Genomic DNA, 18,903 nt, shown 5'->3' with positions numbered 1-18,903 from the left:
TCGGGGTGTTGTTAGGGTAGAACGGTGCAGTTTCCTTCCTGCCCTTTGCTCACAGCCTCGACACTGTCCAGTCACCTCTGTGTGGTCACAGCCACAGCTGAACTACAGAGGAAGCGCCCAAGTTCCCCGAGCCCCGCCCACCTGCCCTGCCCTGAGTCTCATTGGCTGGTTCAGATTCAGATGCCCCACCCTTTGACCAATCACTGAAGAGTGAGGGCACTACACTGGGCCAAAGGCAAGGGTGGACCTGCCTCAGGCAGGAGGGCAGTTATAGCTTTTGGGGGCTGATTTTTTTTTTTTTTTTTTTTTTTTTGCTTTTTGGGTCACACCTGGCGATGCACAGGGGTTACTCCTGGCTCTGCACTCAGGAATTACCCCTGGCCGTGCTCAGGGGACCATATGGGATGCTGGGATTTGAACCCGGGTCGGCCGCGTGCAAGGCAAACGCCCTACCCGCTGTGCTATCTCTCCAGCCCCGGGGCTGATTTTTTATTTTGTTTTGGGCTTTTTGGGTCACACCCGGCGATGCTCAGGGATTACTCCTGGTTCTGCAGTTAGGAATGACTTCTGGCTGTGCTCAGGGGACCATATGGGATGCCAGGGATGGAACCCAGGTTGGCTGCGTGCAACGCAAACACCCTCTCCACTGTACTATCGCTCCAGCCACTGGCTCTAGCTTTGGGGCGTGGAGGCTGAGTCTCAGGAGACCCGGATGTCTGCACAGATTTTTTTTTTGCTTTTTGGGGTCACACCCAGCGATGTTTAGGGGTTACTCCTGGCTTTGCACTCAGGAATTACTCCTGGCGGTGCTTGGGGGACCATATGGGATACCGGGGATCTAACCTGGGTCGACCAAGTGCAAGGCAAACGCCCTCCCCGATGTGCTATCTCTCTGGCCCTGGCTGCACAGATTTTGAGAACTTTCTGTACCCTGGTGGAGTATTTGACGGTAGACTAGGGTCCCTTCTGGGGACAGTCCTGCTGCTGCAGGGATATGGAGCTTGTCCACAGTCGGGTGACCTTCTGCTTCCCAGGAAACCCCCGCATAGATGAAACTGGAGGGGCACCGCAGCCCCCCCCCCACAACTAAATCTCTGGGGCTTGCGCATCTCTGCTGGCCAGTGACTGCTCCCTTCGTGAAAGATGCTGTGCAGCAGGGTGGCGCTTTTCTCAAGGACTTGGGCTCGTGGGCTGGAGCGACAGCACGGCGGGGAGGGGTTGGCCTGGCACACGGCTGACTTGGGTTCCATCTCCAGTACCACAGAGGGTCCAGTGAGCACTGCCAGAGTATCTCTGAATGAAGAGCCAGGCGTGAGGCCTGAGCACCGCCAGTGTGGCCCCCAAAAAAACAGAACAAGTTAGATTTTTGTAAAAAAAAATTTAATAAAGGACAAAGAGAGGAAGGGTTCTGGCACGAATAATCGAAAGCACTGAGATCCGCATCTCTCCCACCTTTGGAGGCACGTGGAACTGTCGTTTACCCCAGATAGGCCCAACCTGGTTAAGAGCTGGGACAATGTCCAGGACAGCAGAGAGAAGGGAGGGGGCGGTGCCGATGGCATCAGGCTTGCCATCTGCAGACAAGAGAGCTGTGGTGTGCCAGCATGGGGAGAGGCAGCCATCGGCGACACCTCTCAGGATGTCCCCACGGGCCCCATACGCTTCCCTATTCCCTGGGGACAGAAGCAGGCCCTTCCCTTACTTGAGGGCCGCAACAGGAAGCAGCTGTGGCTCAAGGAACATTTTCCTGCTCCAGCTTTAAACTTTATTTAAAGGCTCCTGCTGCAGAAGGACCCTGAGTCCACAGGTCCCCGCGCTCCGGCCGCGGGCGCCCTGCCCAGCCCACAGTGCTTCAAGCTCCTGGTTCTGAAGTTTCTCCCCTCTCCCAGCATTCCAGATGCTTCCATGGGGCACGGTGGCACAGTTAACCGAGGGCACCACCCTGTTCGCTGTACCTTTCCCTGGAAACACGTGGGACTCAGCACTGTGACCCCACGCACACCTCTGCTCCCCACGCTGGGACCAAGCAGAGGACAGAGGAAAGTCGCCCAGAGCCGGTGACCCCACAGTCCCTCCCAGAGCTGCCGCCTGCTTGTCCTCCATGAGGCCCGGAGCTCTGGGGCCAGGCGCCCTGTTGGCTCTGGGGGGCGGGTATGGGGCAGCCCTGTGGGTCCCGGGTAGCAGGTGCGGGTAGCCTAGGTCTTCTTCCGAATCACGCTGTATTCCACCTCCGGCTCGGAGGGCGTCTCGGGGGGGCCCCCGTGGGCCTGAGAGGCCTGGCCCTGGGCACCGAACATCACGGTGCTGTAGTGAAGCTCTCCTCTGGAGATCTCCTGCAGAGACAGTGAGGCTCGGAGAGAGCGGGGGCAACGCTGCCCCCCCACTCATGATGGCTGGCACCCCGGGGTCTGTGAGTGAGCTGAGAGGGGGCGCAGACTCCACTTTGCCCAGGACGCTTCTCCTGTCAGCCTGGGTCTCCCAGCCCCCCACACCCACCCGCTCCCACCCCCTGGCCAGGCACGGGCAGGGTGGGGGGCCGGGATCCACGCTGAGGCCGGCGGTGACCAGGCCAGACCAGAGATGGTCCTCCTGTGCCCCCACCAGCTGCCTGAGCCCTCCTGCTGTGACGGCTGGCTGAGCTGGGGGAGGGGTGACCTCCATTCTGCTCTGCAGGGCCTCAGGGCTGACCTGGGTGTGGGAGGGAAGGAGGGGCTGGGAAGCAGAGCTGATCCAGGGAGATGAAGAGACCCCAACAAGGAGAATGGCAGGTTCTAGCATCTCAGTGGGGTATACAGCAGGAGTTCAGACAGTGCTCCCCACTGTGGGGTATACAGCAGGGACTCAGACAGTGCTCCCGTCTTTGGAGTATACAACAGGGTTCAGACATTGCTCCCCATTGTGGGGTATACAGCAGGGGCTCAGACAGTGCTCCCACTGTGGGGCATACAGCAGGGGCTCAGACAGTGCTCCCACTGTGGGGTATACAGCAGGGGCTCAGACAGTGCTCCCACTGTGGGGTATACAGCAAGGGCTCAGACAGTGCTGTGCTTCACTAACTCTCAGGACCATCCCCAGACTCCCTCCCTCTCTCCTCCCCCAGCCAGTTACCGTCTTACAAACCACACTTCCCCATCTTGCCAGCCCCCCAGCCCCCTCTTGGTCTCAGTCCCCCCAACGACGATGACGCAGGTGCCCCCAAGGGTGGGCCGGCACTCACCACGTTGCTGTACTCCACCTCGGGTGGCACCAGGGGCTCGGGCTGCTCCCCGGGGGGCTGCACCTTCAGCTCCAAGTTGGCGTAGCAGGGCTCAAGCTCGCTCCGCTCCACAGCCTGGGGTGGGGCCAGCGTGCGGGGTTTCGGCCTGGGTCCTCAGAGCCCCCTGCACCCCCTGCTTCTCTGCACACATCCCCTCTTTTCCATGTCCCGGATGACCCCTGACCCCAGACCTCCCACCCACCCAGGTCCTGGGGGTCTGTATTGGACTTTCCCCAGCACCATAGTGGAGGGCTGGACTGGCCAGGCCCGAAGCACTGACCAGGTCCCCAGGCACCACCTGCGGCTCTGCACTAGCCCCCACTCCATCCTCGGCCCCCTGCCCCCACCCCCGGGACTGTGAGCCCCCCATGAAGCTCCATCCAGCACCCCCGCCTGTCGCCTCTCTCACCTGGTGGGGCTCCTGGCCTGGCACCCGATTCTTAGCAGCTAAAGAGACAAGAGGGGTGTAAGGACACTGAACCCCAGCACTAAGGCAGGGAGGGGGTCCCTCTGACGAGTCTTTGCCTAGAGACTTGGATTCTGCCCCCTCCCCCAACACACATGCACACACACACACACACACACACACACACACACACACACACACTCCATACACACTCTTCTGGGTTCTACCTGCAGCCGGGAAGGAGCTGTAGAGAGGACGGATGGGTGAATTAGTGAGCGGGCACAGGGATGAATGAATGAACCAAGAAACAAGCAGAGAGGCTCCAGACCAGCCCCTTCTCCACACGGCCCCCCAGGGCTGGCCGGTTTGAGGGAGGGTGCTGGGCGGGCCAGGCTGCCCCTTTTGGGAGCGGGCACTGTCGGCAAAGCCCAGAGGTTCACACAGCTTCTCTCCACAGTGTGACGGCCACAAAGCTTCTGCTCAGTGCTTCTCCCCAGGGCCTAAACTGCAGGGTAGGGGCCGGACTCCAGGGGCTGGAGCTTCAGGTGGGGCGGCCTGGACTTGAATCAACGCCCCATGGTCTGCTGAGTACTGTGGATGTGACCCCCACATTTTAAAAATGCAGAGTAAGCTTTTTCCGCTGCTGCACGAGCACAATCCCGGAGGCAACTGAACTACTCTGGACACGAGCCGCTCGCAGAAACGCCTCCAGACTGTGATTGGAGCCGCTAGCCCACGCGGTGCCAGCGGGGCAGGGTTTTTCTCTCTCAACCCTTCCTTACTGGGCACCCTTCCTCTGAGTGCAGAGCCGGTTTTTAGAACACAGAATGCAGAAACTGCTTGCAGCCATGTCTCTAGACTGTGAACTAAGCCATAGCCCCACGCCGGCCAAGGACGGGAAATATCCTTTTTTTCTCATTGGGCGGCGTGGCATCAGTCATATTATGAGAACTATTTATTAAGCAGGCATGAACTTGGTGGTGCAGGAAGGAGGAAAAAAAATTCTATGTACTTGAAACAGCGGGACTTCATATCTCTCCATTCTCAGCAATGGAAAATTAATTATCAAATGCTTCCTTGGCAGTAGGGCTGTCTTTCTTGGGAGAAAACTCCAACAATAGTGAGTTTTGTATTGAAATATGGAATGTAATCAAGGTAAAGAGAAAATGAAGTGAAATTTATCAATTACGCAGGCGGGAATGGGGGTGGGAGGGCGGGGGTTGGGAGGTATACTGGGGTCTTTGGTGGTGGAATATGGGCACTGGTGAAGGGATGGGTGTTTGAGTATTGTATAACTGAGACATAAGCCTGAGAACTTTGTAACGTTCCACATGGTGATTCAATAAAATAAATAAATTTCTAAAAAAATAAAATATAACTGATGATGCATTCACACTCTTGACACAAAAAATAAATAAATAAATAAATAATAAATAAAAATGCAGAGTAAGATGGGAGACGGTCCAGAGAATGAGGACCAGCTGACCCTGGTTCAAGCCCTGACTCTGCCTCTGGTGCCCGAGCACTGCCAGGAGTGGTCCCTGAGCACAGAGTCAGGAGTCATCCCTGAGCACTGCTGTGTGCGGCCTCATCAACCCCCTATAATAAAATAAAATAAAATGCAGAGGGCTGGAGCAATAGCACAGCAGGGAGGGCCTTTGCCTTGCACGCGGCCCACCCAGGTTCGATTCCCAGCATCCCATAGGGTCCCCTGAGCACCGCCAGGGGTGATTCCTGAGTGCAGAGCCAGGAGCAAGCCCTGTGCATCGCCAGGTGTGACCCAAAAAGCAATAAATAAATAAATAAATAAATAAATAAATAAATAAATAAATAAAATGCAGAGCCCTCGGCCCTAGTGAGACTAACTGGTTCAGCAACATCAGGGCTGGACAGGGTTCAGGTGTTCAAACACGGCAGAATCAACACAGAAGGATGCTTTTGTGCAGAGACCTAGAAGGGGTCAAAACCCCCCGACCATGAGTCACTTGCCCCACCCTGGGGGTCTGTGCCTGCAGCTCTGAGAACCCCCTCACCCCTACACCTCATCCCCCACTGGCCCCCCAGGAGCTGTGGGCAGGGCCAGTGCACAGGCCAGATACGGGGGGCGGGCGGGGTGCTGCAGGGAGGGGCTCTTCCTCCTCTCAGGGAGCCCCAGACTGGGGGAGACCAGAGAGCCAACTGACCAACTGACCGGAACTCGCCTCGCCCCGCACCCTACGCCCTCAGGCCAGTCAGTGGGGTTGAGGTGCCAGAGAAAGTAACTGGCCCTGATTGCTCCCTGCTTTAAGGGGGGCTGGGGAGGAATTTTTGTTTTGTTTTTCTCTTTGGGTCACACCCGGCGATGCTCAGGGGTTCCTCCTGGCGGTGCTCGGGGGACCATATGGGCTGCCGGGGACCGAATCCGGGTGGGCCGGTACAAGGCAAACGTCCTCCCGGCTGTACTACCACTCCAGCCTCTGCGGGGGCAGGGAGGACTTTCTAGGCAAAAGGTCACCCGTGGGAACCAGGAAGCCGGAGTCCAGGCTAGGAAAGTCCCCACAGACAGGCCGTGTCCACCCGGGGAGGCTGCGGTGGAGCCCCAGCTGAGGGGACGGTGGGTGACGAAGAGGAAGTGGCTTTCCTTCTGCTCCCGCAGAGGCTGAGGACCCCTCGGGGCGGGGGCACTGGCCGGGCCCAGCAGGACCTTCCCGGTAGCTGCAGAGGGGAGGCAGGACTCCCCCCGACACCACCGCCCCCGGAAAGGCTCAGTCACAGCTGCGGGCAAGCCTCCCGCCTCCTACAGGGACCCGCTCCCCCCAGTCAAGGGTGCCCGAGCCACAGCACAGCGGGGAGGGTGTCTGCCTTGCACGCGGCCGACCCGGGTTTGATCCCCGGCATCCCATAGGGTTCCCCCAAGCACCGCCAGGAGTGATTCCTGAGTGCAGAGCCAGGAGTAAGCCCTGAGCATCGCCGGGTGTGACCCAAAACCCCCTTAAAAAGAAACTACAGGCGGGGCAGGAAGAGGCGCGGGAGCCCCTCAGGGAGCAGGTGCGGCCGTCGCCCGCCCTCTGTGCCCTGTCTCTGCTCTGCTGCCAGCGAGGGCCGGTGGCAAAGCTGGTGCCAGGGCTCCCCACACCTTCTCTCCGCTAGGCGGTGCCCGGGGGGCGTGCCAGAGCCCAGAGACAGCGTGACTGGCGGGGGTGACACGCCCTGGGAGAGGGTCTCGGGAACCCCCAGACACCCGTGGCACCTTCAGAGTTATTGTCCCGGACCTGGAGGGGGTGGCGACAAGCTGGTGAGGGCCAGGCCGCTCCTGAGGAGGGCCCTGGGGTCCTCTCTGGCGGCTAGGCAAAGGTCCGGGGGAAGAAAGCTGGGGGGCCCCCCGAACGAGGCCGGGACAGGGCAGGGCCTCCGGCTGCAGAGCCCAGAGTGGACACCGAAGGGGGGCTGAGCTCGGGCCCTGCCAAGGGACCAGGAGATGTTCTTTGCTCTGTGCTTGTTGCTATTGGCTTGGGGTCACACCCGGCTTGGTGTTTGAGGGTTGCCCCTTCTGTGCTCAGGGACCAAACCCGGGCTCCCTGCAGGCCCCGTCTGCACTCACTCAGCCTGTCGGGTGCTCTGGGCCCAGGGACAGAGTCTGGGAGCAGCTGCCTGCAGCGGGGAAGAGGGAAAGTGGGGGGCAGGGCCCAGGGGAGCACTCTCCAGGGAGCCCTTAAGCCTGTCTCTGTCTCCAGAGATGTGCACCTGTGGGGTTGCCCAAGACACACAGGACCTGCTGGTGTGGGTGTGGGGTGCTGAGGGCGCCAGGAATGCAGGGTGCTGGGGTGCAGGTGTGTGTGCCGTGGTGTAGGGGTATGAGTGTAGAGGTGTAGCGGTGTGGGGCACAGGGGTGTGGGTGCAGGGGTGGGACAAGAGTGTGGGTGCGGGGATTGGGATGTAAGGGTGGGGGGTACAAGGCTATGGGGTGCAGGGGTATGATGTAGGAATGGGGGATACAGGGGTGTAGGGTGCAGGGATGTGGGGTGAAGGGGTGCAGGGGGTTAGGTTGGCATATGCATGTAGGGGTGCAGGGGTGTAAGGTGCTGGGGCATGGAGTGCAGGGCCATGGTGTGGGTGCAGGGGTGTGCGTACTGGGTACAGGAGTGTGCGGTACAGAGGTATGAGTGCAGGGGTATGGGGTGCAGGGATCTAGGGTACTGGGGTATGAATGTAGGGGTATGAGTGCAGGGATCTAGGTACAGGAGTATGAATGTAGGGGTATGGGTGCAGGGGTATGGGGTGCAGGGCTGTGGGTGCAAAGGTGTGGGTGCAGGGGTGTACAGGCTGGAGTGCAGGGGTATGGCGTGCAGGGGTATGAGGTGCAGGGGTGTGGGGCACATAAGTGTGGGTGCAGGGGTGTGGGGTGCTAGGGTGTAGGGATGTGGGTGCAGGGGTGCACATGCTGGGATGCAGGGGTGTGGGGTGCAGGGGTGTGAGGCATATGAGTGTGGGGTGCAGGGGTGTACATGCTGGGGTGCAGGGGTGTGGGGTGCAGGGGTGTGAGGCATATGAGTGTGGGTGCAGGGGTGTGGGGTGCAGGGGTGTGCCTGCTGGGTTGTAGGGTGTGGGTGCAAGGGCTCGGGGTGCGGGGGTGCGGGAGTGACTCACCCCTGCCCTGCCGCCGGACCATCCTCCAGGCCAGCAGCGCGGTGGCCGCCAGCAGCAGCAGCAGCAGCAGCACAGACGCAGACACCAGCGCCCCGGGGACCCTGCGGGGAGATGGGGCGGGGGCCCCCGTTTCCACGTGCAGTGCGGGGAGGGGGCCCGGTGCTCTCACACTGGCCACTGAGCCCCCTCAGCACTCTCCCCCTTCAAATGTTGGGGGACTCCTAAGCAGTGCTCAGGGACACGTCCTGCTCTTCCTCGGCCCGGTGGACCGCGTGGCTCAGTGATGCTGCAGCCTGGACAAGGGGCTGCCCTGGCTGCAGTGCCCACCGGTGTGGCTCAGGGACCCCCGGTGAATTTTTTTTGTTTGGGGCCTGGCCTGGTGGTGATCAGAGAGTGCTCCCAGCTGGTGCTCAGTTTGCTCCTGGCCGCTGCTCAGGGCCCAGGAGACAGTACAGCAGGGAGGGCGCTTGCCTTGCATGAACCTGACCTGGGTTCAACCCCCGGCACCACAGAGGGGCCCCCGGGCACTGCCAGGAGTGAGCCCTGAGCCCCGTGAGGTGTGAGCCAAGCTCTCCCCAGAGAGGCACAATAGGGGCCCCAAGGCGCTGTGACGCCTGCGGCAGGTGCCCGGGGGGCCTGAGTCTGAGCTTATGCGGTCTCCCGGTTCCGCAGGGATCTGAATTCCAGAGACCTGGGTGTCGGGGTGAACCCCAGAAATGCATCATGGGCAGAGTCTAGATCACAAGGGCTTGGGGGAATGTGACCCCAAAACAGGCATGAGGAGCTGGCTCTGAGGGCGGGCAAGACCCCCAGCATTTATGCCCGGTACCCTGGGTGGTGCCCTGAGCACTGCTGGCCCCCAGACCACCAGGTGTAGCCCCCAATAAACCCACAGCGGCAGATGGGGAGTCTAGGAGGAAGGGGCTCAGACCAGAGCCGCAGAGACCGTGCGGGGGCCCTGGCCAGGGTCCTGCTGTGGCTGAGCTTCTGACCTTGGCTTTGCGGCTCTGCAGGAGGCAGGGGCCACTGTGCCCAGCGGTGGGGGCAGAGGAGACTGTTCCTGTGAGGCATTTAGTGTGCGGGGGTCTTGCCACATGCTGCTGCTTCCCAACACCCCAGAAACCTGCCTTTGCCCAGGCAGGCCAGTGAGCTGTGTCCCAGGTTAGAAGGTGACATTGCAGCTTTCAACCCGCATGCGCATGGCACAGCCCGGGGACAGGGGAGGTGGTGCCACACCAGGTCACCCCCAGAGAAGGCCACCTACAGGATGTCTTACCCAGTTGTCGGGGCCGGCTGGGACCCATCCTGGCCGTGGGCACTGTGAGGGGTGCTCCCTGCGGTCAGCGTAGTGGACCACACAGAGGTCCTTTCGGTGGCCCATGGCGAGGTCTGGGTCCTTGTGTCGTATGTGTCCTGGGTTGGCTTTGGCGCTGGTGCTGAAAAGGGAAAAGATAAACAGGCTGAGTGTGTCCCAGCCCCTGCCCTGTACAGCTCACCCAGGAAGGGCACAGGATGGCGGGCCCCGGACTCTGCTGGGCCACAGAGCACTTCCAGAGGGGACCCCGGCAATCCTGACTCCAGCCTGCATAACCCGTTTCCACCCCAGCCTCCTACCCGAGAGCTCTGTCTACACCGCAGGCTCACACCCGCTTCCCAGGCACCTTCTGAGCCCAGAGCCCTCACCCGCATCCTGCCGATTCCACCCAGCGTCTTCCGGCCCTGAAGCCCAGCATGGGGGCCGCAGGGCTGACCCCTGGGGGCTCCTCTCTCCACCCATGAGACTCATTCAGTATCCTCGCACCTTTGCTCAAGTCTCGGATCTGAGCCCTGTCCCTGCCCCTCCTCCCTGAAACTCCTCACCTGGGGACACGTACACCACCACCTGGACCAGGGGATCCTTGACTCCAGGCCGTGAGACCCCACACCAGTACGTGCCCTTGTCGGCTTTCGTGAGGTTCTCCAAGGTCACGGTGAAGGCGAGGCTTGCTGGGTCGTCCCTGATGGTCACTCGGCCCTTTCTTGCTTCTCGCTGTGTCTCTGACGTCTCCACAACCTTACTCAGTCGTGTCCAACATGAAGATTCGCACCAGTATTTGCTGTTGTTTTCATCTTCCTGCTCGTACGTGCACCGCACGCTCAGGGACCCCCTGACGGTGCCATGCACGGAGCCGGGGCCACTCAGGGACACACAGCCTGGAAAGCACAGCCGGCTCAGGGCACCGGGCATCACGGGCCCCTGCGGGCCCCAAGCTCACATCGACAGCCCCCATCAGCCACACCCCTGTGACTCTCTGGGCTCCGCTGCAGATTCTGACCCCGGCAGCCCCCTCCTCCGGACCCCAATCTCCTCTCCCGCTGCCCTCCCTGCCCGCACCAACCAGGGGCAGGACCCGAAACTCCCCCCAAATACCCACCTGCCCCCCCAGTTCGGACACTGGCAGGACGTCCCAGACTGTGTCCCCCGCTCCCTGGGTCTGAACCCCAAAACAGAGAGCTCCACAGAAGTTCACCACAGAAGGGCACCAGTGCCCCTGCAAAGCTTAGGGGTAATGAGAGCACCCCTCACCCGGGCGTGCTCAGCGCCCACCCTGTGCCCCCTGCAGTCCAGCGCAGGGACCCCATTTCCAAGGAAGCTCATTTTTTCTTTCCAACATAGCGGGCACGACCACCCCATTCCCCGACGTCTCCCACACAGAGGTGGAGTGTTAGGGGCCATGCCGGTCACCAAGCAGAGGACACGTCCTCAGGGTACCTGCTCACCACCCTGCAAATCTGCAATGGGTCCCCCAAATGAAGGGGTGCCCTCTTCTAGGACTCAGTTTTGTAATTTCACCCGCATTCCCATTTGACTTTGCAGGGTATGAACTCGGGCTCACACATGCAGGCAACAGCTCCCCCCCCTCAGCCATCGTCCCGGACCCTTTTCACACTCTCGAGTCCCTCGTTTTCCCCACAGTAGCTTGGGTCACCTCTGAACATAGCTCGCTCTGAACCTGCCCCAGAAAACTCAGAATCAGACAAGTCAAGACGCTCAGATGGTGGATTTCCTGTAAGAAGTCGGCAAGGGGGGCTGGAACAATAGCACAGCGGGGAGGGCGTTTGCCTTGCACGTGGCTGATCTGGGTTCGATTCCCAGCATCCCATATGGTTCCCTGAGCACCACCAGGGGTAATTCCTGAGTGCAGAGCCAGAAGTGACCCTTGTGCATCACCAGGTGTGACCCAAAAAGCAAAAAATAAATAATAAATAAAATAAAAATAAATGTCCCTTCTTTTTGAAAAGAAAGAGAGAAAGAAGGAAAGAAAGAAAGAAGGAAAGAAAGAAAGAAAGAAAGAAAGAAAGAAAGAAAGAAAGAAAGAAAGAAAGAAAGAAAGAAAGAAAGAAAGAAAGAAAGAAAGAAAGAAAGAAAGAAAGAACTCTACAAGGGCTGGAGAGATAGAAAAGGGGGAGGAATAGGGCGATCCTTTTATGCAAGACCCCAGTTCAATGCCTGACCCCCATAGTGTCCCCCCAGCTTTGCCGGGTGTGGCACCATGACTGAAAAACAAAAATTGAAATAAGTCCATGAGCAAGAATGCCTGCGCCACTGGAGTGTGTGTTTTCCAAAGCCACACGTGACTGCATATAAGGGGAGCCTGACAGGTGGCTGAGGGGTATCTGAGGGTGTCTGGGGACTGTCTGAGTCATGCCTAAAGGGTGCCTGAGGGTGTCTGAGGGTGTCTGAGGGTGACTGAGAGGTGTCTGAGGGGAGACTGAGGGGTGACTAAGGAGTACCTGAGGGGTACCTGTGGAGTGTCTGAGGGTGCTTGAGAGGTATCTGATGTACGCTTGAGGGATATCTGAAGAATGTCTGAGGAATGTCTGCGGGTGTCTGAGAGGTATCTGAGGGGTACTTGAGAGGTGTCTGAGAGGTATCTGAGGGATGTCTAAAGGGTGACAGAAAGGTGTCTGGAGAATGTCTGAGGGTACGTGATAGGTATCTGATATGAGACTGAGTGGTGTCTGATGTGTGACTGAGGGGCTACTGAGGACTGTCTGAGGGGTCTGTAAGTGCTATTTGAGAGGTGCCTGAGGGGGTACCTCAGGGGTATCTGAAGGTGCCTAAGGGGGTACCTCAGGGGTATCTGAAGGTGCCTAAGGAGTGTCCGAGGAGTGTCTAAGGGGTACCTGAGGGGTGCCTGGGGGTGTCTGGAGTGTCTGAGGTGTGTCTGAGGGGAGTCTGAGGAGTGTCTGAATGGTACCTTAGGAGTGCCTGAGGGGTATCCAAAGAATGTCTGAAAAATGTCTGAGGAGGGTCTGAGGGTGCCAGGGTGGTGACTTATGGGTGTCTGAGGGCATCTGAGGGCATCTGAGGAGAGGTAGCTGAGGAATACCTGAGGAGTAGCTGAGAGGTGTCTGAGGGGTACCTGAGGGGTATCTTAGAGGTGACTAAAATGTATCTGATGGGTGTCTGATGGGTCACTAAGGGGTGTCTGAGAGATGTCTGAGGGGCGACTGAGGAGAAACAGGGTGTGACTGGGGAGTTATTCCAGCAGCACCATGAGTCACTGTTCAGGGCTGGGGTGCAGGTTGCCCCTGCCAAATGGTGAGGCTGGGTGCACAACAGAGCGTTGGACTTTACTGCCAGGTGAGAAGTATGGAGAAGCAGGATTGGGGTTTACTGGCAGAGCATAGGCCGGCATGTGTGAGGAGGCCCTGGGTCCCATCTCTGGCACCTCAACACACATATATACAAAATACACGTGTATATAGCACTGTTATAGCACTGTCCTCCCGTTGTTCATCGATTTGCTCAAGCGGGCACCAGTAACGTCTCCATTGTGAGACTTGTTGTTACTGTTTTTGGCATATTAAATTTGACATGGGGGGGCTGGAGTGATAGCACAGCGTGTAGGGCGTTTGCCTTGCGCGCGACTGACCCAGGTTCAATTCCCAGCATCCCATATGGTCCCCTGAGCACTGCCAGGGGTGGTTCCTGAGTGCAGAGCCAGAAGTGGCCCCTGAGCATCGCTGGGTGTGACCCAAAAAAAAATACACCATGGGTAGCTTGCCAGGCTCTGCCTTGTGGGCGGGATACTCTCGGTAGCTTGCCAGTCTCTCCAAGAGGGATGGAGGAATCAAACCCGGGTTGGCCGTGTGCAAGGCAAACACCCAACCCGCTGTGCTATTGCTCCATCTCACACGTGTATATAAATACATAATATATACTATATGCAGAATATAATATGTATAATAAACATACTAAGAATGATATATCAAATTTACACATGATATCTGAAGCGTTATATATGCCAAATAAATGTATAATATCTACAAATATATATATACACATATATGTGGAATAAATGGGAAGAGATTCCCATTATAATAGATATTAGAAAATCAGATACTAGAAAGTCAGAACCAAGATATCGCTCTGCAGAATCTCTCCAGATCATGCATAAAACTGCACGAATATGTGATTTTCTAGAAAAACACAAATCATGAATAAGAGCATCTAGCAAGAGCCCAGCCAATGAATTCTGTGACGAATCTCCCCCGGGGATGTGGGCCCTGACTCCGCCCCCCACCTCGCTGTGACACGTCAGCTCTCTCTGCCTGATCTGGGGGACCCATCACCCCCCACTCTCACCCAACCCTGCTGTCCCAGGCTCTTCCCCCCTTGGGTCACCTTGCATGAGGCAACCCTGATTTAATCTGCAGTACCTCATGGTTTCCCCAGCACCTCTTCAAATGACTCCTGAGCACTGTCAGGGGTTGCCCAATCCCTGCCTAAAAAGAAAGTAACCCCCTCTGGAGGACACCCCTCTGAGACTTTGTCTCTGCAAAGGGAAGATGTGGTGTGGCTTAGAGTCACAGGGTGAGGGCTACCCCAAGACCTGCGACAGCTGTGTGAGTCTGGGCCTCTGCAATTGCTTCTCCAAGTCCAGTGCTCACTTACCCTCCTAACACGTACCCCCCACCCCACAGCCAACACAGAGACAAGCTGGTGCCCCGGGTCCAGGTCCCACCCCACCCCCCGAGTCCTGCCTCTCCCTCCAGGATGTCCCCCTGGTCCTTGGGATATACATTAGGGTCACGGGTCCTTCCACGATCCCCACCCCTCAGAGGGGCTGAGTGCCCGCCTCGCCCGGGGAGCTGGGGCACAGGGCAGGAGCAGACTCTGAGCAGGAGCAGGGGAAGGGGAGCTCAGAACCCAAACCCGGAGCTCTGGGGGCTGGAGCGATAGCACAGCGGGAAGGGCCTTTGCCTGGCACACGGCCGACCCGGGTTCGATACCCAGCATCCCATATGGTCCCCTGAGCACTGCCAGGGGTAATTCCTGAGTGCAGAGCCAGGAGGAACCCCTGTGCATTGCCGGGTGTGACCCAAAAAGCAAAAAAAAAAAAACACCCCTTGAGCTTGGACTAAAGCCCAGTCTGCCTTCAGGGGCTGCCAACAAGCCGGTGCTGGGAGCGGGTGCCCAGCTGAGGGGAGGGAGACACGCGATCACCAGGAAGAGGAGGAGGCCGCTGGCCCGAGCGATGGCAAGGCGGGGAGGGGTGGCTCTCATGCACCCAGCCCGGGTTCAGTCCCTGGCACCCCATAGGGTCCCTGAGCCCCGCCACTGGGTATGGCCACAAACCAAAAAAAAAAAAAGTGGGGGGAAACTTAAATAAATAAATAAATAAATAAATAAATAAATAAATAAATAAATAAAATGGAGCGGGAGAAAACCCCAATACAAAGCTCTTCCCCCTCCCCCTAAATGGGAGCAAACACCAACCATCCCCCTCCCTGCCCGGCCCCAGCAGCCGCCACACCCTTGGGTGCCGGCATTGGGGTTTTCTTTCTTGGTTTAGTTTGTTTCTGGGAGAGGCTACACCCAGCTGCCCTCAGGGCTCACTCCTGGAGGGGCTGCGACACCCTCTGTGGCGCCGGGGGTGGAAACCCAGGTGGGCTGCCTGCAAGAGCCTTCCCCGCTGCGTGTGGAGAGACCCAGAAGCGGGCCCCACCTCCCCCCTCCACCCTGAGCGCTACCCCATCACCCCAAAGTCCCTGCAGGCCTCAGACACGGACTCAGCCCCCGCGGCTGCCACCGTAAAGGCGCCTCATAAGGTTCTCTGAGCTCCCTGGAGCCTGGTGACACCGGGTGGGCGACACGGCCGTGCAGTGGCGGGGGGTGGGAGGGGGCCGGCAGGAGCTGCCGCGCCCACCCCACCCGCATAGAGCCAGGAGCCGCCCCGTGACCCCAGACAGCAGCAGTGGGGCATGTGGGGGCTTCGGAGCCCAGATGAAACCCCTTTCGTGGGGCTGGAGCGAGAGCACAGCGGGGAGGGCATTTGCCTTGCACGCGGCCAACCTGGGTTCGATTCCCAGCATCCCATAGGGTCCCCTGAGCACCGCCAGGAGTGATTCCTGAGTGCAGAGCCAGGAGGAACCCCTGAGCATCACCGGGTGTGACCCAAAAAGCAAAAAAAAAAAAAAGCCCTTTTATGTCCAGAGAGGCTGGCAGGCGAGTGGAAGGAAGCCGCAATTACACACTACAGGACGGGTTTGAGCAACGCAGGAGGGGATTCGTGAGCTTGGAAGGAGCCCCCAGAAAGGGGACCGCCCCGCCCCCCCACCTCCCTGATCCTCTTCCCCCTCCCCCGACCCGGGGTCTCTGTCTGCTGCCCGCTGCGCCTTTGTGGGTCACACTGAGTCCCCAGGACCGAGGCTGGCTCCTGCTGGGGACCCCCGCTGCCCGGGAAACCTCAGGGGTCTCCAACCCCAACTCCTGCCTTCTTCCTGGAGCCTGTCACCCGGGAGCAGCCCCCAGCCCTTCTCTGTGCCCCCTTCTGGCCCCCGACACTCGACACTCGCAGACCCAGTGGAGCCCCAGGAGACCGTCCCCCACCTGCCGCCTGGACGCACCCCAGGGGGGATGGGACACCCCTTTTGCAGCCCTGCCGCCAGGGGGCTCCCCTGCCCCTCCCCACAGACCCCCGGCCCCTCACCTGGAATCCAGAGCAGCAGGAGGGCTGAGGATCGCCAGGCCGCCATCACGCCCAGCTGCTCTGCTCTGTCCCCCCGGAGGGACAGTCACCGGCCCGGGCGCCTCTTCCCCTTTTCTGGGCGCTGCTTCCTTGTTCGGTTTCTGCTTCTGCTCGGAGAGCTGCTGGGAAGCTGCGAGTGTGGGGGCCAGCAGGGCTGTGGCCGGGCACCCCAGAGCCAGCGCCCGTGCAGTGGCGGGGGGTGGGAGGGGGCCCGCCCCTCGGGCCCAGCTGTGAGGCGGGTCCCAGAGATCTCATCCAGGGAGGCCCCCCGCCCCCCTCAGTCTCAGCTGCCCCGCCCCTCCCCCCCTGCCTTCCCAGACCCCAGAGCTGGGTTCCTCCCAGGCCGGCCCAGTGAGTCCCCACTTCCTGGGTCAGGGGGAGCGTCCTGCGGGCACACCCACATCCGACTCTGCAGAAGGTGTCCCTGCAGAGGCTGGCCCAGCCCCTGAAACAGCTCCAGCCCCGTCCCCTGACAGCTGTCACGGAATGGCTAAAGGATAACTGGACCCCCTTTCCCAGGCTGTCCCCCAAAGCCTCTCCCGGGGTCTGATCTGCCAGAGCACGGAGTCAGGGGTCCCCAGAGAGACCTGGGGTGGCTGAGCTGCCCTCCTAGGGCTTCCCATCCCTCCACCCCTCCTCTCCTGAGCTCCAAGGGTCTTGGCCCCTGGGGACCACGGTGTGACCCCAAAGCCAGGCTGCGAGGCCCGAGTCGGGAAGCAGCCACGTGGGTGTAGGAGGGAGCACGTGACGGTGACGGGGGAGCTGACTGGGGAGCACATGGGGGACAGTCTTTATATGCCATGCTTGGGGGTCACGCGGGGGGCTGCTCCCCGTCCTGTGCTGGGGGTTGCTCCGGGGGCCAGGCAGGGCAGGGAGGGAGCCCGGGGCTCCGGCATCTGCTCTTGTCAGGCGTGAGTGAGGCAGGAGCTCGGAGGGGCAGAAGACAGGGGTCTGGAGATATCCACGCCCCCAAGAAGCCCCCGGAGGGACCCATAACTCAGGAGACCCTGCCTGCTGGACTCCCAGCAACTGCCCGCACCCTGGTTTCTCTCCACCCTAAGCGGGTGCTCCGGGCTCAGCCGCAGCCACAAGCACTGGGAGGGGGACCACAGCCACTCTCTTGGCCCCGGCTCACTGGGGTCCAGCGGAGGGAAAGAGGACCCTGTGGCCAGCAGGGGGAGCAGTGCTGGGCAGAGGACGGGGCTCCCCCCGGCTTCCTGCCCCTCCCCCACCCGGCGCCCCATATAGGGATTTCCCCACCCCAGGAGAGGACAGGAAGGACAGAAGCAAGGCCAGGGCTGCGGGGGCCAACTAGGGCCAGAGCCCCAGTGGGGGAGCGGAGGGGGGACTCGAGAGCCATGGGCCATGAAGGTGGGCGGCCAGTGGGGTGTTGCTGGCCCACAGGGGGCGCTGTGGCGTGTTGCTGGTTGCAGGGGGCTCTGTAGCATGTTGCTGGCCTGAAGGGGGCGCTGTGGCATCTTGCCGGGCCACAGGGGGCTCTGTGGAGTGTTGCTGGCCTTCAGGGGGCGCTGTGGCACGTTGCTGGCCCACAGGGGGCGCTGTGACACGTTGCTGGCCCACAGGGGGCACTGTAACATGTGGCTGGCCTGCAGAGGGCACTGTGGCATCTTGCCGGCCCACAGGGGGCTCTGTAGCATGTTGCCGGTCCGCAGGGGGCGCTGTGGTGCGTTGCTGGCCCGCAGGAGCGCTGTAGCATGTTGTTGGCCCACAGGGGGCGCTGTAGCATGTTGCTGGCCTGCAGAGGGCGCTGTGGCATCTTGCCGGCCCACAGGGGGCGCTGTAGCATGTTGCTGGCCTGCAGTTTGCAGCCTGGAAAGAAGCCTTTGGGAGTGGAAGCAACAGTGCCACAGCACAGCTGGTAGAGCGCTGGATTCCCTCCCTGGCACCCCACGTGGTCCCCCCCGACGTGGTCCCCCGAGCACGCCAGGACTGATCCCTGAGCTCAGGGCCAGGAGTAAGCCCTGGCGCGGCTGTGTGGCCCCCAAACCCAAAACAGAACAGCAACAGCAAAGCCTTTGGAGCCAGGTGGTCAGAGCTGCAGCTGCATCGCCCTCTGCTGGTGGTTTGCAGAAACGCCGTTATCCTGGGGTTGGCGACAGCTCTCTGCTCACCACCCCCACCCCCAACGCCCCAGTCCCTGCGTGTGACGTTGACCCTCCAGCACCAGGAGGAGAGGGGGAAGTTCCATCCCTTGGGGAGGAAAATCTGGAGGCGTCAGAGAAGCAGGCTGTCCCTCCGCCGTGTGCACGAGAGGGCGACAGGCGGTGGGGTTCGGCGGAGCCCCCAGGCCAGCCAACAGGTGGGGTGGGGCGGATATGGGGCTCAAGTTTCCCCAGGTCCTGCCTCACGGCACTGAGACACAGGGGTGCTCATCTGTCCCACCAGGCCAGCTCCGAAGTGGACCTGGGGTTGTCCAGTAAATGAACCTCCACCTCCTGTCTCCATTGGAATGTTCTAGAAGGGCGTGGGATGGCGCTGTTTCACTCGAGACAGACATACAGGCAGGGGGAGGGGGTGTCTCATGTCTCCCTCAACGCTTCTTCACCCTGAGGCTCGGGGTTCAGGGCCACACCACC

General features: G+C 60.1%; 1 protein-coding gene across 1 annotated transcript; it reads right to left on the bottom strand.

Annotated features, from left to right (window-relative positions):
• Nucleotides 1-1,470: 1,470 nt before the first annotated feature.
• Nucleotides 1,471-17,964, bottom strand: LOC129403539 (CMRF35-like molecule 8). Its single transcript, XM_055132274.1, has 9 exons — nucleotides 17,709-17,964; nucleotides 16,268-16,436; nucleotides 12,074-12,138; nucleotides 10,149-10,481; nucleotides 9,565-9,724; nucleotides 8,289-8,389; nucleotides 3,666-3,703; nucleotides 3,218-3,331; nucleotides 1,471-2,333 (listed from the first exon to the last, which is right to left on the bottom strand). The coding sequence occupies exons 1-9, from the start codon at nucleotides 17,962-17,964 to the stop codon at nucleotides 2,196-2,198; spliced, it is 1,374 nt and encodes a 457-aa protein (XP_054988249.1). The 3' UTR covers nucleotides 1,471-2,195.
• Between the last annotated feature and the right edge of the window lie 939 nt (nucleotides 17,965-18,903).

This window comes from Sorex araneus, chromosome 3 (assembly GCF_027595985.1).
Source record: "Sorex araneus isolate mSorAra2 chromosome 3, mSorAra2.pri, whole genome shotgun sequence".
Classification (NCBI taxonomy): domain Eukaryota; kingdom Metazoa; phylum Chordata; class Mammalia; order Eulipotyphla; family Soricidae; genus Sorex; species Sorex araneus.
This window is presented reverse-complemented; position numbering and strand designations above follow the sequence as displayed.